General features: G+C 40.0%; 1 protein-coding gene across 1 annotated transcript in view; it reads right to left on the reverse strand.

Annotated features, from left to right (window-relative positions):
• The window catches only part of PTPRO (protein tyrosine phosphatase receptor type O), a gene marked incomplete at its 5' end in the record, with an annotated part of 158,747 nt that overhangs the window by 38,834 nt on the left and 96,995 nt on the right, over positions 1–22,918 (reverse strand). The window contains 8 exons of the mRNA XM_082061281.1: positions 1,023–1,134; positions 2,969–3,162; positions 5,580–5,700; positions 7,980–8,179; positions 14,858–15,019; positions 15,971–16,417; positions 18,041–18,193; positions 20,177–20,335. Coding sequence (XP_081917407.1) covers positions 1,023–1,134; positions 2,969–3,162; positions 5,580–5,700; positions 7,980–8,179; positions 14,858–15,019; positions 15,971–16,417; positions 18,041–18,193; positions 20,177–20,335 — 1,548 coding nt within the window. The remainder of the gene's footprint in view (positions 1–1,022; positions 1,135–2,968; positions 3,163–5,579; positions 5,701–7,979; positions 8,180–14,857; positions 15,020–15,970; positions 16,418–18,040; positions 18,194–20,176; positions 20,336–22,918) is intronic.

Genomic DNA, 22,918 nt, shown 5'->3' on the forward strand with positions numbered 1-22,918 from the left:
TTGTGCTTTCAATCACCTTCTGCAAGGTGAGCTAAATAGTGGTGCATAAAAGCAAAATGATTCAATAAGGAAATTGGCTTAACCAGCTTGGAGGCTAGGAACGTGTGGCAAGGCACTAAAAGTACCTCTTGTATGCTGTTCCCTCTACGCTAATCTATTTGACACATCGAAGATTCAAATCCGAAGTATCTGACAGGAGACAACAGAGTGTGTTAAATGCAAGGCCAGTCCCAAGTGGTAAAGGGCAATCCATGTGGGTATATCAATTTACTGCAGTTGAGAATCTGGATTATGAATGATTTGCCAGCACCACAGTTTCCCAAGGCCAGTCTACCCAGTGTAGGTGCAGTGCCTTGATCAGAGGAGTACCCTTCTCTCCTTACTGTGGGAAAGAAAAAAAAAAAACAACAACAAACAAACAGACCACAACAATAAAAAGAACCAAACCAGACAAAACCAACAACAACAAAACCACAAAACCCAACAGCAGAAAAGGAAAGCTTGAGGACAAGAACAATGTGCTACTGAACATACAGCCTTGGTCTGCCTAGGAGTACATAACGCTACTCTGTGTTAGCTAAGGTGCAGTCATGGTCTGATCTCTGGATTACTGGGAATGGGGAAAAGGAGGAAAAAGCACTTGTAAACATTGAAAAGATATGGAAAAATGTTTCACAATATTACCAAACCTAAGAACTCAGATTACTTATTTACCTATTAACTGCTTACCGTGTAAAACATACAGCGTCACAAAAGACAAGCAGGATGACTGGCTCTCGCTAGAGCCATGCATTCAGCTGACGGAGAGGACTGGAACAGAGTAATCAAACACTGGGCTTTGCGTAGGAAAATTATAGATATTCATTTAAAACAGTCCTCAGAGCTTTCCTTAAATAAAATGAAACACACAAAAAATCCCACTTATCTGTTAAATACCCTAACTCACAGTATGTGAAGGTGAAATGCAACATCTAAGTCAGACCTTCTCAGCAATTCCACAGTCTTTTCAGGTGGCTGTTTACCTGTTATGAAGCTGATGGTGGAACTGTCACAGCAGCTCATCTCTGGGTCTCCCCAAGTCACCATGGTGACCCGGAAATTGTAATACCAAGCAGGCAGCAGGTTAGCTATTCTCTGTAAAGTGACGAAAGACAAACAGCATCTCAGGACAAAATTCACTAACATGAGGCGTGACTTATAAAACATGACAATATTTATAAATCTAGTGCCTACACATGGGACCATTTTACTGAGCTCCTACTCCTTACTCCAGTGGAAACCTCTCTATTTTAGGATTTCAATTTATCTGTGTAGTGAGAGCAAACGCAGTTGTGGTGGCTCTGCTCTCATCCATGTGCACATGGTCCCAGGTCCTGCACACCATGGAACCTCTCATTGACTTCCAGGGTGGCAAGAATGATTCCTGCAGAGTGATCTTCCATTGCAAAATTCTGATTTGGTGAGGGCAGAATATTAACCTGGAAAATGTAGGCATTTCTGTTTCAATTAAACAGAGTTTGAGGATAAATTAGAAACAATGTTTCTGACTCAGATATTGTCACTTCAAAAGACTTATTTTTTCCAATTTCCAAAGTGTATTTCACTTTGTATTATCACTTCTTATAAATGAAATATGAAACATGAATGACTTATGAAACAAATTATGTATAAATACAAATGAGATATGAATGAGGTAGGAAATGCAACATATTTCATATTATAATATCGTATGTGATATTTAAGTTAAAATTCAAATACTTCCAATGACATCACAAAACACTTCAGTTATTTAATCTTATGTTTAAATGCAAAGCGTCATAATACTTTTAACATTCAAAATAAAAGCAAACAAATAATGAAAACTTTCAACAAATTAGAAACTGCTATTTTTACAAACCTCTGCTGTTTGTGGTGGCCTTTTTTTTGGCATCCTTAAACATTTGCAACAGTAAGGGACAATATAATCTCATTTTCTAATAAATCACATTAATTCTGAAAGATGGCATTACTTCTAAGATGAGTAGGATCACTCAGATATTAATCTAATTGTGCTGAGTCATGATTATAAGCTATTAATTACTCATTTGGTAAGCTATTTTTTTTTTATTTCCCTGGAGATTTACGTGCTAGATTTACAGTCACGTACCAAATTACAGTTAAGATGCTGTAGCCAAAATGACTCCACAAATGTTATTATGCAAATTGATTACAGTAAATCACTGTGGCTCTCAGAAGCAGCAAAAGTTATTGCTATCCTTTTTGCATACTCATAACTTTCTCAAAAACTAATTGCAGCTAAAATTGCTTGGTGTTTTGTGCTACAGCAAAGTCTGAATAAAATCTGTTAACCTTCTCTAGGAAATAATGAAAAGGAAGAAGAAAATTTCACTTTATTTCTGCAAAGATATGTGTGTGTATATGTGTATGTGTGTTTTTCTAGAGATCAGTCTCCACCTAGCTGAAATCTTAGCATAAGTCTTTGTAGTGTCAGAAACATGAAGGTTATTTTCACAAGAGCATCTCTGCAGTTAAGCTTTTCAAATGGCATACTTCATGTCTAGCTTGCAAGCCCCAAGTCCCTATTATCAATATTTATTATGTTGATAGGGCTTTGGACTACTCCTCCCAAGGAGAAGATGAAATTTTCAAAGTCTAGACTGGCGAACTGACCCACAAACTGAAGGTGCCTCCGGACTTGCTGAACATGCCCATTTGTCAACAAAAAAGAGGCTCATCTCTTATCTCAGCACTCTACTTAAAACTCAGCATGCTTCAGCTGGCATTCCCTTACTTTAGAACAGAAAACGCCTCTAGCGTCCTGGCCATTTTCTCTGCTTTGCCTGGAAAAATGTGTCAGGCTTAGAGGCATATATACATATTCATGGGTGAAAGGCTGTGCAAAAAAATGTCACCAGGTTCCAGGGCCACACAGCCATGGGAAAGCAATAGTCAGTAATGGTCACTTTACCACGGAGGCAGTTAAGGAGACAGTTGCTGCTATTTCATAGTAGGTGGTCCACTCAGAGGTCATCGTTGATGGGTTGAAGTAAAACATTTCTACAACATACTTCCTGAACACCCCAAGGAAAGGTCTGTTCCAGCTCAAAACCACAGCAGTAGGTCCCAAAGGGTAAAGCGTCAGATCCTTTATTCCAGTGGGCACTATAAACCAGAAATTGTGGTTAATAAAGTGTGTGTTATCAGATACTCTTTATTTTTATATAAAACCTTTCCTTAACCAAGTTCTACCTATTTCTGGTTTGTTCCTGACTTTAATTTCGAAGAGCTTCCTTATCACAAGCAGACAATTTTTTTCAGCATTTGTTCTCCAGTTTGTTATATCTACTTTTTCAGAAATGACTACAGGCTACTTTGTTTTGGCTGCTTAGCTTGAGATGAAGTTCAGGGCTTTATATTTTAAAAACAGAAGGTTACATTCTAGTTTGAAAATCAGGTTCTTTAGGAGATACTTCAAGTTGGTCAAAAACAAAGGCATCAAAATCCATAACACTTCAAGAAGATAAAGACTACAAGAAAGATCGGTTTTTATGTCTATCCTTCCCTAAGGAATCTAAAGGTACTCTCATGTATTGCTATTCTTGCCTCATAGATGATGACACTGAGAAAGTGGAGTCAAGTGATTTGAAAAATGTCCCGTAAGGGTCAACTTCCGCAACCCTCACTTGTCTGGAAAGCAATTATTCTTCATGACTTAACTGAGGCTACTCAAATAAGTACTTTGCTAACATTTGCAAGAGTTGCAGAGCCCCAGCTATTGCACACTGGGTCAGAGCCAAGACCAGCACCCTGATTACTTCAGCCCATGTTAACACGATTGCCTTTCCTTTCATAAATAATTTATCACATTTTTTCTTTGCTTTCTGTAAAGTCTTAATATTCACCAGTAAAAGTGAGGCTTAGGATACACATGGTGAGAACTGAACACTTTTTAAGGTGTATTTTACCTTATTTCAGTTTAATTCATGATTAAGCACTACTGATAATTTCATATAACTGGTTTGCAATTCTACTATTTTCGTGTCAAATTCAATATACTGTTATGAAATTAAAACACATATGACTGTTGTTTTACTCCATAAAAAACCATCCCCTTTGTAATAAGAAACCTATGAGGTGTTTTGTTTAGAAACTGATTGCCTTTTTGAGTTTAGTGAGAATCTTTTCTGGTTGTGGGGCCACACAAAAGTGGAGAAAATGAAGGAACTTATTTACTTTGGGAATATATTATTTTACTTTCTCCAGTGAAAACAGAATTGTGCAGATTTCTGAAGTAACTACAGTAAGAAACAAAAGTAAAAGCATTTGTAAAAAATGTCCAGTGATAGAGACAATACTAATAAATCATATATATTTTTACCATTTTTTCCTTTGCTGAAATATACCATACTCGCTTTTCAGATTTTATTCTGATCCAATTTATGAAAATATATAAGGAGATATTGCCTAGAATGAAAAGGCTCTTACCATATTCACTAGTCAACATATTTTCTTTCATTTAAGTGTTCAATTCTTAACAGGTTAACTTTGTGGTTTTTTTGTTTCACTTTCTTCCCTACACCACACAGAGGAAGCAGAACAAACCATACTGAAGACCTCTAGCTTTCAGCCACCTGTTCTCACACAATGCAGACTATTTGTCAAAAGGAGAAGCTAGGTCACTCTGGTTAGATATACCTCTGCAAGTGCAACTCTATACATTGAATATTTTTCTCTTTGCCGTTTCTCATCCTAATATGTTTTGTTAAAGTGTTAACCTTAAGAAAATAAATGTTACTGAAACTAAAAGATACTGAATTCTATCCTAAGGGACTCTTTATTTAGGAGCCTTGTGGAATCCTGAATTAGAGGCATGGAGGCAGTAGCTCTGCCTGTTGGCCATAAAACCACATTCTTGAAAATGTTACTTTCAGTGTCAGAGGGTTTGTCTTATCCTAGTTCTCAAAGCAGACAACATCAAGATCCAAAGCATACACAACTGAAGTTGGTGATGGTCATGTAGTACTGTAGGAGATAAGCTAGCTCTCCTGACTCTTAGCACTGAGGCCTTCAGGCTGGGACTCATTACATCCTTCATAAAGCACATGTGCAACAAAGGTCTTCACACACTTCATCAGATACTGGGAACAAATCACCTCCAAAAAGTGCCCACATCTGTCCATGCACCACAGCTGGCTGCATCTGAGTGAGGTGACTCCCACCCTAAATTACATAGACCATAAGCACTACTAGAGACCAACATATATTCAGGTATCCAAGGGTGAAGACAGTTCTTTCCATGGGGCACTCTGTGAATCCTGGCCATAGAGGCTGTCTAGTTAGGTTTGGTAATAACATTTAAACATGAAATATATATCTGCCACTGAAGGAGAATTTTCCCCACATCAGTAAGGGACTAGACAATACAAGAAAAACATTCTCAATAAGCATTTGTTACATTTGAAATAACTAACATGACAATTTTGTACTTCTCCATGGGCTCAAGGACTTAATGAATATGCTACACATATTTAAAAAGAAAACAAGACAAACACATTTCAAACAGTAGATGCAGGGGTTACCAATGGAAAATGTAACTGGATCTGAAGGCGGTCCAACCAATGGTCCTTTCCGTAAGTAAACCACAACTTGGTACTGGGCACCAGGGACAAGATTTTCAATGAGGCTGCTGCTCGAATTTACCTAATATGAGGGGAACACATTGGATATGAAGTATTTTCTTGGTTAATGAAAATAATATTGAGGCTGTACTTGAACTACTCCAGTTACAAAAGGCATCAGCAGCTAACCCTCCATTTATTAAGCAAATGGCAAAACTATGGAACTGGTCAGGACTGACTTGACAAATTACCTGACTCAGAAAATCACACCTGGCCTGCTGCATAAGGCCAGCTATCACACTGCAGACCCACTCTATCTTACTCTCAAAGTTTATTGAAATATTCAGGCTGCACTATTCATATTCAGGTGAAGTTATTCAGGCTGGAGTGTTTAGAACATGTATTTTCAAAAAAAGCCTGAGGCTTTTCATCGTCCAACTGATTCATCTGCAGCTATGTGATCTGAAGGCAACGTAATGGGAAAGTTTTCTTCTGAATCCATGTGTTAAGTGACTGCACAGTGAAATCAGAGAGGAATTACTATTTCACCTCCCCTGCACAAAACCTGACTAAGGGACATTGTGATTTTTCTTTTCAGTTTGAAACATCACCATTAACATTTCTGCTGTGCCACATCAGGATTCAGTCAGAGCTGGAAGCAGAATGCCTGACCGAGTGATTCCTGGTCTGATACAATATGATAAATCTTATTTCCTGAATAGCCAGCTAACATCAAAAGCACAGAGCAGCTTTGAGGAAAGGACTTCATGCACCCTTTGTAGAACTGCAGGCTGATATTCCCTAATATTTTATTTGCAACCTTTCCAAAGTCTCTATAGCAGCCACATTTGCACTGGTGTTTTATTGCAATGCCAGCACAGATTTAGTGAGGAAGGGAATTTGTCTTTAATAGTGGCTTCGGAAAGCTAAAACACTTTTAAATCATGCACAATGGCGGAAACGTATAGAACTCTGCACTGAATTTTGCCCTTTTCAGCTTGTCAAGGAGAATTCAAACCAACAGACAATAATTTCAGATATAATAAGCTGATAAAATTTGATTAGAGGTGGTGTGAATATTTCTAATGACAAATAACTGTATTTAGACATTTCTACCTACTTGCAATAAGCATGAATTTACTTTTACAGATATGTTATTTATTCACAGATTAGCTTTAGGTTCTATTTTTTTTTGAGTTTGTAGATTAATCTTGTATTATTTACTTTAATAATATAATGTATATAATCTGTGGTTCATAATCACGTATTGTATTGTTCTGCTTCCTGATGTAATGACTGCACTTTTAATAAATGAAAGAAAAATAACTCAAGATTACAAGCTGATTCTGAAAAACAATTCTCAAATTCCCATCTAAAGACACTTCCAAATGTTCATAGTCATTCTTGGAATAAAACTTAAAACACTTTGACAAAGTTTCATTTTAAAAGACATTTTTAAAGGATGCAGACTCTCTGTATTAACTTGCAGGGCTAATCAAAAAGTGGAAGGAGGTAAGGATTTGCTGGAAACGTTAACTGCATCCTTCCATTCCCATGGGTGAGCTAAGTGTGCAGCAGGACGGACAGCTCTACTGTCCTTTGCAGACCCCACACATTTAGGGAGCCAGACAGGAGTTGTGGCACTGCTCAGAAAACAAACTCATCAGCATCTTGGTAAGGTAACTGAGATGAGGGCTAAAAATCTCTTTCTAATTGAAGCTTCATACCATTGGTCCATCATAGCCACAGGATCTGATGTAGTCTTCCCATACAGCAGCCATAAAGAATTGTTATCCATCCAAATCACAGGTGGTCTGAATTACTGTTTACTTCCCAGTCCTGACATCTTTTTTTATGGGTGAAAATAAAAGCTGACTTCTGACCATCTTTAAACTTCCAGAAAGTTTAGAGTTGGGTTCTCTATTCATATGTAGAATATCTAAGAAAGAATTTAAGCTAGTTTGATGATAATCATGCAAGTCAATACTTTGCTTAATACAAATGGATTACAGCATATATCTAAGTCTTATTATGATATAGCACCATTTTGCCTACAACCACAAAAATGTCTCAAAGGGTACAAGATAACTCACAAGCTTGAATAAAGGTTTGGCCACAGTAAGTCCAATAGAAATGAAGTGTTAACACTACTATGGTTTAGTGCACACATTCATTCCTGAATGCTGTGCTCTCCTCTCCACTCTGCATCAGCTGTGTTACTGTAGATTGCAGAAGGGAGCACCTACCACTGTGCTTTGCAGTCCTGAGCCTGACAATGCCCTTGGGCACAGCAATCCCAAATAGTACAATGATTAGCAGTTTTTTCCTGTATTTGAAAAGGCTTCAGCTTCTGCCCCTTACCTCAGTGCAGTAGTGTTTCTCAAGCCTTTGACTTTCCTTTTGTTTCTGGCAGGTCAGGGAGACCACAGACACAATGGTGTTGTTGGTGTTGCTCTCTTGCGATGCTGTCCAAGATGTCAGAGCAGTAGTGGAGCTCAGCACTGTCACAGTCACGTGCTGGGGTTTTTCAGTGAGCTCTTCTATCCATTCACCTGTGGGGCCTGGACATGTCCCAGAAGTGAGCAAGCCACTCTATGCATTTGAGGCACATATGTCAAAATACCTTTCATTCATGGGATTATTTACTATTAGTGAAAGAAGCTGGACTGACAGCTGTCCACCTCCACAGCCCACAGGCAGTGAAGATGGCAGCCCCTAGGCAACAGCCTGTGGCTTATGCTGTGTCACCTGTATCACAGTATGTTTGGGATTGGAAGGGACCTCAGAATATCACCTAGTCCAATACCCCTGCTGGAACAGGAACGCCTAGGTGAGGTCACACAGGAACATGTCCAGGTGGGTTTTGAATGTCTCCAGAGAAGGAGACTCCACAACCTCCCTGGGCAGCCTGTTCCAGTGCTCTGTCACCCTTACTGAGAAGAAGTTTCTTCTCAAATTTAAGTGGAACCTCTTGTGTTCCAGCTTGATCCCATTACCCCTTGTCCTATCATTGTTTGCCACCGAGAAGAGCCTGGCTCCATCCTCATGGCACTCACCCTTTATATATTTATAAACATTAATAATTGAGCATTAATAAGGTCACCCCTCAGTCTCCTCTTCTCCAAACTAAAGAGACCCAGCTCCCTCAGCCTTTCTTCATAAGGGAGGTGCTCCACTCCCTTAATCATCTTCGTTGCCCTACGCTGGACCCTCTCCAGCAGTTCCCTGTCCTTCTTGAACTGAGGGGCCCAGAACTGGACACAATATTCCAGATGGGGTCTCACCAGGGCGGAGTAGAGGGGAAGGAGAACCTCTCTCGATCTACTAACCACCCCCCTTCTAATACACCCCAGGATGCCATTGGCCTTCCTGGCCACAAGGGCACAGTGCTGGCTCATGGTCATCCTGTTGTCCACCAGGACCCCCAGGTCCCTTTCCCCTACACTGCTCTCTAATATGGAATTTCCCAACCTATACTGGAACCTGGGGTTGTTCCTGCCCAGATGCAGGACTCTACACTTGCCCTTGTTAAATTTCATTAGGTTATTCCCCGCCCAACTCTCCAGCCTGTCCAGGTCCCGCTGGATGGCAGCACGGCCTTCTGGCGTGTCAACCACTCCTCCCAGCTTAGTGTCATCAGCAAACTTGCTGATAGTGCACTCTATTCCCTCGTCTAAATCGTTAATGAATATATTGAATAATATTGGCCCCAGTACTGACCCCTGAGGCACTCCATTAGATACTGGCCTCCAACTAGACTCCGCACCATTGACTACCACTCTCTGGCTTCTCTCCTTAAGCCAGTTTGCAACCCAACTCTATCGTCTAGACCATACCTCCTCAACTTAGCTGTGAGGATGCTGTGGGAGACTGTGTCAAAGGCTTTACTGAAGTCAAGGTAGACCACATCCACCGCTCTGCCATCATCCATCTACCTTGTTACATTCTCATAAAAGGCTATGAGGTTGGTCAAGCATGACTTACCCTTGGTAAAGCCATGCTGACTGCCACTAATAACCCTCTTATCCTTGATATGCCTTGAGATGGCACCAAGGATAAGCTGTTCCATTACTTTCCCAGGGACAGAGGTGAGGCTGACCGGTCTATAATTACCTGGGTCCTCCCTCCTGCCCTTTTTGAAGACTGGAGTGACATTTGCTTTCCTCCAATCCTCAGGCACCTCTCCCATTTCCCGAGACTTGGCAAAGATGATGGAGAGCGGTCCAGCAATGACTTCAGCCAGCTCCTTCAGCACCCGCAGATGCATCCCATCTGGACCCATGGATTTATGGATGTCCAGACTATTTAATTGCTCCCTAACCCAGTCCTCATCGACTAAAGCAAACTCCTCTATTGGCCCGGCTTTATCTGGGGTCTCAGGGGTACAGGGCTCCCCAGGACAGCCTCCAGCAGAGTAGACAGAGACAAAGAAGGCACTCAGTAATTCTGCCTTCTCTGTATCTTTTGCCACCAGGGGACCCATCCCATTCATCAGTGGGCCTACATTGCCTCTGGTATTAGTTTTATCTGCCATGTATTTGAAAAAGTTCTTTTTGCTGTCCTTGACCCCTCTCGCCAGCTGTAATTTTAAGGAGGCCTTGGCTATCCTAGCTGCCTTCCTACATCCTCTAACAGCAGCCTTATATTCCTCCCAAGTGGCCAGCCCATGCTTCCATGACCTATAATCTTTCCTCTTCTGCTTGAGCATACCCAACAGATCCCTATTCAACCACGCAGGCCTCCTGGCTCCCTTCCTTGACTTCCTACATGTGGGGATGCTCTGATCCTGAGCGTGGAAGAAGCAATCTCTGAATGCAATCCAGCTATATTGGGCCCCTTTTCCTTCAAGTAGTCTTGCCCATGGGATTTCCCTCAGCAATTGCTTGAAAAGGCCAAAGTTAGCCCTGCTGAAGTCCAGGGTTGCAATTCTACTTGCTATTCTGTTCCTGCCACACAAGATGCTGAACTCCACCATCTCGTGGTCACTGCAGCCCAGGCAGCCCTCAACCTTTACTGCTTTGAGCAGACCCTCCTTGTTAGTGAGGATGAGATCCAGCAGTGCACCTCTCCTAGTCGGCTCCTCCACCATCTGCATGAGGAAGTTATCACCAATGCACTGGAGGAACCTCCTGGACTGTGGCTGGCTGGCTGAATGGTCCTTCCAGCAAACATCAGGGAAGTTAAAATCACCCACAACAACCAGAGCCTGTGACTGTGAGGCCAGAGCAGAGCAGATGATGACAGAAACGTCACTATTTGAAAATTCAGATTGTAGTGTTCTCTATTGCTTACCAGAAACCTCCCAAAAATACCAGATGTGCTTGTAGAGAATGTTTAAAAGTAGTGATATCCAATAATGTACAGATCATTGAACAATATTAAAGGATAAGTGCACAAATTTTTTCACTTCTGCACATACTAACACACCCTCCAAGTGTACTACAGCCTTGAAGCATGAAAATCGAGTGCACAGAGGTTACCACAGTGAAGAATCTCATTGTTCATCAGACTTCTTGAAGCACATGGTAGAGAACACAGGTTTAAATGGAGATAAAATGACTAGACTTGGTCAAAATTTCAGATTTCTTGAAATCATAAGCATTTCTTGTCACTTTTAAGTGACGCTTGTGACAGCTCTCTCCTTAAAATTCCTTCCTCCATGACATTCTAGTGGTACTTTATGTTTATTTAGAAAATAAAACCAATGCCAGAGCAAGAATCTGGTGTAAGATGAACTTGTAAGATTTGACAATCCATACTGCTGTCTGGGTGCAACAGAAATGTTGTGTAATACAAGCCAGTAATTTGACAGGATGATTCTCTGACTAAGTGCTACAAGGATAAGGCTGAAGCTGTGAGTAGAATTTACTAATGACAGCAGACCCACACCTACTCAGGTAAAAAGAGGAATTTGATCACTAGATTAGTCCCTGGAGCCAGCAGGTACATGTGTAGCTCTTACTATTCAGAAATCGTTTCAGCATCACCATTAAATGAACTGAGCAAAATGAAGCCCCAATATTCCAAGGAGAAATGGTTAGTGACCTGCTACATCACTTTGATACACACAAGTCTATGGGGACAGATGGGATCCACCCAAGGGTTTTGAAGGAGCTGGTGGAGGTGAACACCAAGCCATTTTCCATCATTTATCAGCAGTCCTGGCTAACAGGGAGGTCCCAGTTGACTGGAAGTTGGTAAATGTGACACTCATCTACAAGAAGTGCTGGAAGGAGGATTTGGGGAATTACAGGCTTGTCAGTCTGACCTTAGTGCCAGGGAACATCATGGAGCAGATCATCCTGAGTACTATCACATGGCACACACAGGACACCAAGTGATCAGGCCCAGTCACAGCATGGGTTTATGAAATGTAGATCCTGTTTGACCAACTTCATCTCCTCCTATGACAAGGTGACCCACTTAGTGGATGAGGGAAAGGCTGTGCATGTTGTGTACCTGGACTTCAGTAAAGCCTTTGACACCGTTTCCCACGGCATTCTCCTGGAGAAACTGACAGCTCATGGCTTGAATGGGTGTATTCTTTGCTGGGTAAAGAACTGGCTGGAGAGTTGGGCCCAAAGAGTTGTGGTGAACAGAGCCAAATCCAGTTGGTGGCCAGTCACAAGTGGTGTTCCCCAGGGCTCAGTGTTGGGGCCAATTCTGTTTAATTTCTTTATCAATGACCTGGATGAGGAGATTGAGTGCACCCTCAGTAACTTTGCAGAGAACAACAAGTTGGGTAGGAGTGTTGATCTGCTGGAGGGTAGGAAGGTTCCACAGAGGGATCCAGACTAGCTGGATCATTGGGCTGAGGCCAATTGTATGAGGTTTAGTAAGGCCAAGTACCGAATCCTGCACTTGGGTCACAACAACCCCATGCAACGCTACAGGCTTGGGGAAGAGTGGTTAGAAAGATGCCTGGTGGGAAAGGATCTGGGGGTGTTGATTGACAGCCATCTGAATATGAGCCAGCAGTGTGCCCAGGTGGCCAAAAGGCCAACAGCATCCTGGCTTGTATCAGGAATAGTGTGGTCAGCAGGACTAAAGAAGTGATTTTGCCACTGTACTTAGCACTGCTGAGGCACCACCTTGAATCCAGTGTTCAGTTTTGGGCCCCTCACTACAAGAAAGACCTTGATATGCTGGAGAGAGTTCAGAGAAGGGCAACGAAGCTGGTGAGGGGTCTGGAGCACAAGTCTGATGAGAAGCGGCTGAGGGAACTGGGGCTGTTTAGCCTGGAGAAAAGGAGGCTGAGGGGAGACCTCATTGCTGTCTCAACTCCCTGAAAGGAGGTCGTAACATGGAGGGTGTTGGTCTCTTCTCCCAGGTAGTAAGTGAGAGGATGTGAGGAAATGGCCTCAAGCTGCACGAGGGGAGGTTTATATTGGATATTAGGAAAAAATTCTTCACAGAAAAGGTTGTGAAGCACTGGAACAGGCTGCCCAGGGAAGTGGTGGAGTCACCATCCCTGGAGGTGTTTAAAAGGAGTATAGATGAGGTTCTTAAGAACATGGTTTAGTGCCAGAGTTAGTTTATGGTTAGACTCAATGATCTTGAGGGTCTCTTCCAAACAAAATGATTCTGTGATTCTACTTCTAAAGAGTATTTGTAGACATCTCAGATTTGACATACTACCAGAAAAACATATAAAATCTGTCTAAAATACTAAGGATCTTGTGTTTGACAGAATAAATAAGAAAACTGCCAAGAATCCTCATTTGGTTCTAAAAGCTTGCAGAACTGATAGATAAAAGCCAAAACCCCAAACATTCTCATGTGTTACATGTAAAATGAAAATATTAATTTCATTCCTGTAATATCTTAATAATTTATACCCAATGAAATTCAATTTCATCCTTAATCTAGAAATCTATACACTTATACTCTGGATTAACAATTTCTCATTTCTCTCAGGTTTCTGTCCTCAGCAGACTTCATGGAGGACACTATTACATATTGTTTAAAGGAAATAAGTCACACCTTGTAAAATGGAAAAATATTGGGTACAAAAAGCAATACTGCACAATTTATTTGTTGTACTTCTATACTGATATATACTTATATGCTTTCCATATAATGATGCTGTCTAACAACTATTCCTAAAGAAAAGCAGAAGACAGTGAAACTACAAAAGCAGAGACCATTTCTCTCATGTGCTTTTTCTTCTTTCCTCTTTATTTTCCAAGTATTTTTTTCTTTAAACCATAAAGTTATTAAAAACATAGGAGTGATAGTGGAATTCAGTCACATGCAGTCAAACATTATGATGAATTTAAGCCTAAATAGTTAGTATTTGTAAATGTTATGAGCTACTAAAGACACATTTTTTGTTAGTAATGTACTTAATGAGTAAATTTCCTTTTCATGTAGCAGTCTTAGCTACCGTGGCTTGTTGCAACATTCATGACTTGGGGGAGACACTATCCTCCCACATGTAATATTGTGTGCTGCTGCAAGTATTCCCCTATTCTCATTGTATGGGCATTTTGTAGGCTATATCTATTTCCTTTTGTAGAAAAAGGTACAAAGATAACCAAAGCCATTAGAAGGATAATAATGTGAATTCACAAACACCTATCTCACTTGCTGATCTAATTGTCAGTTATGGTGTTACTTTACACAGTCTTATTGCTTTGTCTTTTACCAAATCTTCAGTTAAGAAACCCTAGGATTCTACAGGGAAATAATAAATTACTTTTTCTCCTCTGAATTTAGCAGGTTGAAATATTATATTTCATCTAGTGTAATTCGTCCTGTGTTCTCTCAGAGACCATGTAATTTCAGAATTCACTGTTTAATTGTGCAATTCCCACACTCTCAGCCTGAGATGCCCTTCGTCCCTAACCTGGCACATAGAGCCTCCAGGAGTAATGAAGTTAAGTATTTTCAAGAATCTCTACAGCCACTAATTTAATTATTGGAATTAAATCCTCTCTTTGAAAGATGCAAGTGGAGAACCTGTTTCAGTGAGCCAGTTCTGAACATTAGGCAATGCCTCTCTCAAATATGTCACCTGCTTTCAGTTCTTAGCTCTACTAAGCACGATGAGGGCCCGTCCAGGTAGGATATAACATTTAACATATTTGCACTCTAATTCCTTCTCTGACACAGGAAATTCCAGAAGACCAGACTCTTCTAATCCTGCAGCAGATGCCATAGCTGCCATAGTGGTCGAACTTTCTACATTAAAGTTATACTGATCTTGCAAAAAATGACCGATTTGTTGAGATACTTACTGATGTAAAAGCTAAGTTTTTTTTCTGATTGACTTCCCCGAACTTCACAAGAGCCAGAGGAGCTAAATGTCGTTACAGACAACTTATATTTTCCTGGTTCTTTCAGTTCAGCAACAAATTTGTGAATATCCTCACTTACTGTCAAAAATTCTGTGGAGTTCTCTAAATCAGAGAGAAAAAAAGAAGTGTGAATTAATTGAAATTTGAAAGGTTCCAGCCACTGAGAAAATTATTTATATCAGAAATGCTAATACTGTTTCTGTTGTGGGATTAAAAGGTAAACAAAAGGAATGAATTTATATGGGCAGTTTTATTTCTTGCCATCAGCACAAGTGTAATTAATGACCAAGGTTGCAGTATAGGTGTAAAGGAACAATAAACTCAGGCCAAATTTTCATTCCATAGAAGGGATGATAAAATAAGGTTGCCATGACTGTTCAAGCGAAAACCAGCATAGCATGGAAGAAAAGGAGCTTCCAACTTTCTATCTACCGCATTCTTACTCTGCAAAAAAGTATTCCCCTCAGTGTGGCAAGGCTTATGAAAACTGCTTCTCAGGAAATAAAATACATTTGCATAAAACAGAAAATCTTTGAGCAACACGGATATTTTCTTGTAGCTCCATTACCTGAAGAGTCTCACCATTCTCCACCACAGCCTCCTTGTGGCCTAAGGAATATATTTGGTAGCTCTCCTCTGAAACAACTGTTAGTCTGAATCTAGACTATCTTTTCTGCATGCCTCTTCCAGTCAAGGTCCCCCTGAGAACCTTTCTCAGTGGCAGACAAAAGTAGTACATCATATAATGTACCTTCTTTGTCTCAAATTTCTGCCAGCTCATTTCTCCTGTCTCTGATACAGGAAAGGATTTATGATAGCTGCAGTGTAAACTTTGTGGCAATATGTACAACTGTATAAATCTTGTTTGACAACAGAGAATTTATGATTTACCCATCCTCCCTTAGTTTTCTGATGCCCAGGCAGAACTAGATGCTATTCAATGCAAGAAACTTCTCAAGAAATTCTGCAGATCTAACAAAGTGCCCTGAGGAGACAGCCCACCAATGGAATTACAGAAAAGAGGTATGTAAAGGGTATAAGATTCTGTTTTACCTTCTCTTTCAATATTGATATGGAAACCATCAAATGCAGTGGGTGGCTTTGGTGGTAACCAGGTCAGCACCATTTGTACAGGAAGGAAGGAAGGGGGCTCTGGCATGAGTTTTCCAGATGTGTTGACATCATTTGCCTTGTAACCATGGGAAACTGCATTGACAAACTCCTCTTCACCATCTGATGACTCAGCTTCATTAGACCACCAGTATGGCTGCGATGTGGTTTCATACTCAGTGCTGTTATAGCGGTAGTCCAGCCAGGCTGCAGATGTGTTTGGTGTGGGAATTTCAGGTGGGTTGTCAGAAAAATGGCTAAGCTTTTCTTTCCTTATGATTTCTTGTGGTGCCATGAATGATTCTTCTGCAAAATTCCCACTGTTCTCTTCCCAGTTGTTTCTGTTGATTGGCACAATCTGAACAGAAATGTTTCGAGGTGGGTAAGGAACTAAAAGAGAAACAAGGGTTAGTCTTTTAATAGGTTCTTTTAAAGGTTCTGTGCACCTTTACAATGTGTTATTTCCCCAGAAAAATAAAAGGCAGAAAAACAATGCATTTAGGGATATTTTGAAATAAGTTGTTCTTCTTAAGATTCTACCTTCTCTTACATACAGCAAAAGTGATTCTAGTGGGATCAAGATGAGTGTAAATTCACAGAAGAATCACGATTCAAGAATAACAAGAAGAAAACCAGATGTGAAGTCACAGTAAATCAGATTTCAGTGTTATTACAGCAGCAAGGCTACTCGCGTGTGAATCTGTAACAGCTGACCTTTCTCTATTTTCTTGTGGACTTCCAGAAAGATATTGATCATGGAAAAAAAAATTGAAAAACTTATGCTAAATTAATATACGGCATAGCTCATATTTAAAAAGGATGACCTTCACATTGCTGTAGGGCTTTTCAGGTGCTTTTAGCAGCCACCTTTTCACAAGCACTAAACATCAGTTTAAATTTTAATATTTGTGAAAGCTTGGTCTTAAGATTTGGGGCTCCAGAAGACAAGATTCTGGCATGCCAGAAAATTACTTCAACTCACGCCAAGAGGTGACCACACAGCATTTTGTCTTCCTTACTTTAACTGATTGTCTGTCTGCCCTTATACACACTAAGAGCAAGTAGCCTCTGCAAACAATTTTGACAGGCACCTTTAAAACTAGCACCTTACAACACACTAATTTGTTCATATCCCCTGTCCCAGCCATGGCCACTGGTACAAAACCAGACACTATAATGTTGTAGTTCATGCAAAGAGTAAGTGATGGGAAGGTAGCATGAAAGAAAAACGTGATCCTGATGGTTGCATTCTTATGGTTCAATAACTATACTTAGGTTCCTAAAACCAGAACTCATTTGGCCTCAGTTGGCTTTGCTCTGTCCAAGGCAATGGACCAATGTCAGTGTATTCATGTGAAGATTTGGCCTTTTGATTCTGTCACTGGTTCATTTCACTTTGGACCCTGGAAAATGTCTGTGGTCCAACAGATTAACAGGAAAGTTTTGGGCACCATTGCAGGACCAAGCTAAATTAGTTCTGGACCCTGAACAAATGCAATTTTCAGCCCTTGTAACATTGCTGTCTTGGAAATTAAAAGTTCATGCTTCAGGGCATTAACTGGCTGCCAAGTGGGGCAACTATGACATTCTTCTTCTCCGTGATAAAAGACTGCACAATGAGGAAGGCCTTCTCCAACAATTTAGCTATGATTCACTGCGCAAGGAGACAGACCAATATAGATAGATCAATAGTCTGCTCAGTGAGGCTATTCCTGTGGCTTAAAAATTAATTCCTAGCACAAGGCATAGGCTATCTCATGTGAAGTAGAATTTATTTTCTAAGAGGCAAGCTTTATAATAGAAACACTTGTGCAAATTTCACTTCGCACTGTATTGTACACATAAACCTATGTACTAGCTGCAGCATCCTCCTCCCATGCTCCTGGCCAGGAGCAGCTCCCAGGACTGCTCCCACACACACCTTCCTCTCTGTAGGATCAAATCCCTACCCACAGCAGAAAGGAAAGCAGCCAGACAAACTCAGAGCAAATGGCACGTAATAATTTTCTTCACCTGTTCTGTGCTGTTTGGGCTCATGCTGCACCCCACTGTATTCTACCAGCGTGCTTTTGTTGAAGGTTGCTTCTGATACCAACTGAAATGTGATGTTACTGTAGCATATACCTGGTAGCCAGTGGTTGAAAACTGTTTTACCTTTAAAGAAATCTGCAGGTTTAAAGAGAAAAGAAGAAAGGAAAAAGAGGAAAATGCATCAAATGTTCAATTTCCAATAATGCAACTGCACATGCTGAACTGGCAGTGTTTCATATATTTAAACATTGCTCAACTTGGTCTGAGACATGAAATTCTTATAATCCAATTTGCCAACATTTATCCTGGCTATCAAAGGGACTTTGTTACCAAGAAAAAAAAAAAAAAAAAGCAAAAAGCACAGCACAAGAAACATTAACTACTTTTCACAGTAAAGGAAACTGAATCTGGCAACCTGCTCCATATGAAACTGAATATTTCAAAGAGCATCTGACAGTTTCTGCAGACCTTTAACTGCTGCATGCAAAAGCCTCCTTGGTCTGTTGCTGATTGAAACATAACGTTTGAGGTAGATGCTGAAATGGCCATCCACCATGCAACCGAGAGCAAGCCACAGTACTGAGAGCTGAGCTCACATCCACCATCAGTGCACGTGTGGGCTGAAAAGAAGTTGCACCAGGCTATTTGGCTATGGGAAGCAGTGTGCAAGTTGATTAGTGAATTTCTTAATTCAGGTTGACTTTTTTATTTATCAGCAGTTGCAGCACTGCAGCCCCTGGAAACACGTATTAGCTACAGAAGACAAGAATTACTGCTGTTATCCCTTTTGTTCTCTGGAAAGAGGTCACTTATATTTTGTGCTATGAACCAGAATCACCCTTCCTAACTTGTGGCACTTCATAGCACTGAAAATGTGATTTCTAGCCCCACTCTGTATGGAAGCAAAGAGACTACAAATTTTTCTGACGTCCTTCTGAAAGTGCTTATCTCCCTCTGCTGACTTCAGAGAGAGCTTACAGTCACCTGACTTCTACTTTGGGAGCCTTAGTTCAGTGCCTAAAATTCAATCCAGCACCTACTGGATTGCCGATAGGTGTTTTCTGCCACTATGTAACGCTAAACCATTGGGGTTTCAGGGCCTGCAGAGTCTGCAGGTGCCTTTCTCACCTCTTAGGGTGCTCTCCATAGGACAGTCCCATTTATCTCTCTGAGACAGACGCTATACATAAGCTATACTGCAGGGAAAGAGGGAATCAGTTATAAACAAATAAAAAAGAAAGCAGAACTTGCTCATTAGATTGTTTAGATGGTTAGATTAATTGTTTAAATTGTTTAGATTGACTATCTAGATTGTTAGACTGATTGCCCTTGATTAAATTATTTTAAGAAAATCTACATTTATAATATGTAGTAGGGTTTACTAGTTGAGGGGTAATACTGTATGCTTCAGTAATATACAGTACTACACAGCATAGTACTATTAGCACTGTCACTGTATGGGTGACACAGAACTACCAGGTTTAAATCCTGTGGCAGGAATCAGGTATATTGAATGGGTTTTCCAGCTCTGGGGCATCACAGAGCTCTCCTGTCAGCTCTTTACCAAAGAAGAAACCTTGGCCAGAGGGAAGAGACTGGGAAATTTTTAATGTTTTCAACTGACATAGAATGTCATCCAGGGATTTCACAAGCGTATCTAGAAAGCAAAAATGTGTCTCTGTCCTTCCAACTGAGTTTGGGGTTTATTTCCTTTTTCCTTTTGTTTTGGATTGTACAGCAGCAGGGAAGATTAAAAAGTGGTGGAAAGTTTTTTTGGATTTTAGTGTACGTGCATATTTGGAAGCACCAGAAAATGAGGACTCCTTCCTAGGCTGATTTCAGAACTGATTAAAAAAATCCAGACTACACAGTCTTCCTCTAAAATCCCAGGAAATGAAGCATCACTAGAACTAGGATGGGAAGCAGGTTTAAATCCAAAGTGAACCACAAGTTCAATTTAAAGACCCATCCATTACTTCATGATATGAAAGTTATTATATAAACAGACACCTTACCAGAAATACAAATAATTACAACCAATACAGATCAAAACCACACATAAGACCACTGTTTAAAAGAAGAGTTAGCATTAATTTTTTTTGAATAATTTCCTCCTACCTTTGTACAGCATTGTTCGGTAATCTTTTCCTTCCCAATAGCTTATATTTACCCTGGTAAAAACATTGTATTTCTCTGGGTACTGAATTTCAAACAACACTCCTGTTTCTGGAGATGGTTTGTAATCATAGATAGAAACACTGCTCACAGGAAGGGGTTCTAAAGGATATACAAATAAAAGGAAAAAGGAAGAAAGGTGCAGGTTAATAGGCAACTGAGTTCTTGACACATACACATCACCAATGAAACAAATGGTTTGTTAGGTATAGCACAGACACTCTTAAATCTACCAGGTGATATCTGGGACTTCACAGAGGTCTATGGCAAAGCTGGTTGTGACATTGTCAAAGCTGATATATGTGTGTTCCCCCCAAATCAACTCATGTTCTTTATTTGCCATTAAAAAAATAGCAGTTTTTATTTAAGCACTCACAGTCATCACCCCAGAAAGACTTTCATCTTTAATGCTTGCCAATCATGTAGAAGTGCTCAGACAAAAACAATAAAACACTTGAAATTGTTCGTAAGTTTGGCATAAATTTGAACTTTTAAGATTAGCTGAGGAACTTGTAACTGTAATGACCAAAAGAAGCTAACTGAATGAAGATTTTATATTTTGATATGTATTACACAGTCCCCATTCCTACCATATCTGAAAGGGCTACCATCTTCCACATCTTTACCCACACCAAACTTCTACAAAATGTAGCAGAACCATTACCATTATTTTACAGATGAAGAACTGAGGTATGGAGAAGTAAAGTGGTTTACTGAAGGGCACAGGGGAAGACAGTACACAGAAGGGAGGTAAGCACAGAACTGCCAATATATTGGTCTGAACTCTGAGCCAGGTGAGTTATAAAAACTAAGAAAAATAGCCTGTGGCCAGTGTAGATTAAGGACAGATGTGTCAGTTCACTGGAGCTGTGAGTCTGGATTGTTGCTAATAAGAGAATCGCAGCCTCCTTTAACCACCTAAAAAAAACAAAACCAAACCAAACAAAAATCCCAAAAACTAAAAATCCCCCTTTTGCTTGATGCTTTCCTCAGAAAGAAAAAAATGATAGCAAACCAACTATACATTGGTTAAGATGGCCAAACAGATGTTGAAAACAAGGTTATAATGTTACTTGAAATTTATCATACTAGAATATTTTAATACAGGTAGTTAATGCACAACACCCTCAGTAATTACGCCTACATCCATGTAAGTATTATCATGTAAATTTAGTTCCTGCACACTATAGGGAACAGATTGAAAAATTCAGGCTGTTCATTAGCATGGCCTTAGAGGACACATTTGAGTTCAAAGGCTCTGGAGAAAAACTAATATATGTTTCCCCAAAGAGTATACAGTCACAACAGGAGAGAGAAACAGTAGATGAAAGGGAAGAGCAGTGTCAGATTCAAAAGTGGAATTATCCCACAGAAGGTGGAATAGGTTAATCAAAGATTAAAAAGCAAGAATGTAGTGAAAATAAAAATCAAATTCCAATTAATGGCATAGTATTTTCACCATAGTGCTAAGTTTCAAGATGTAATGAGAAGTGGAGAAGAAAAAGCAACTAAGAACAAAAGCCACTGATGCAAATAGAATCTCTACCCTAGTCTTAAGAAGAAGTCGTGTTGTCATTTTTAACTTTGTCAGAACATGGGAATGCAATGTTGTGGAATTATTAAACTATTTCTCATGGCAAAGACACTTCATTAGCTTCAGGTAGATTTCAGCATATTTGTATGCTAACCACTTACACACAGAAACTCCCAGTCTCACAGATACCAACAGGCACTTCAGTGATGGGATCTGTGAAAATTTTGCTGACAATTTGTGATAGCCTAGAAATAAACAGGAGAAAAGCAGATCACGAGAAACAAAGCCTACCCTCTTCTTTCTGCTGAGGCTTTTCCCATCACTTATTCTGAAATAAATGATAGTTGATCTGACTATCCATGTGACTGGAGGCTTCATATCACAGCTCACACAGCACACAATAGTAGTTTAAATGTCAATAACAATCTCTAAATAGCACAACTCTTACATGCAGTCATCTTTCATGTTAGCGGATGTGCCCTGGGCTTTTGTCTGCTATCTCATTCACATCTGAAGTCTCCTTACTTCTGAAAGAATTACTGAAACTTTATGTCAGTGATTAAATTACCCCATTTATTCCTTCCTACAACAAATCAAATAAAGGATAGAAGTTATATTCATCTTTAATCCAAATGATTTTTCCTCCCCATGCTTTGATTTAATTAACCAATAATTGAATTAAGCGGTAATCACCACAGACTCTCTTTCTTGTTGTTCTCTTCCACTCACTATACTCTCCTTGATTGTGGCTGATGTTAGCAGAGTAGCACGAGTGATATAATGCAATTTAAAGATTCTTCCATTATATTACTTCTTCCAGCACCAAATCTTCACATCAAAAGCTAATTGAACACTGTGAAATTAAAAAGACACTCAGCAGATCAAAACCATGTTCTATTTTTCACTTACTAACTGCTTCTAGGGTTATTAAACATAAAGAATATGTGAAACGTTACTCTTCACTATCTATAATTCAGAGCATAAACAGTCTGGACTTTTTAATTTTAAGATTTTCAGGTTTTAGGATCCAGCTTTTCACAGATGTCAGTGGTTCTAAAGAAGTAGCCTAAATAAAGCCTAAATAAAGCTCTCAGAAAACTTGAGAGCTTTATAAATGCTCTGCACTGCATTGACATATGAAGTCATATTAC

The sequence above is a fragment of the Streptopelia decaocto genome (assembly GCF_964273445.1).
Source record: "Streptopelia decaocto genome assembly, chromosome: 1".
NCBI classification, from domain to species: Eukaryota; Metazoa; Chordata; class Aves; order Columbiformes; family Columbidae; genus Streptopelia; species Streptopelia decaocto.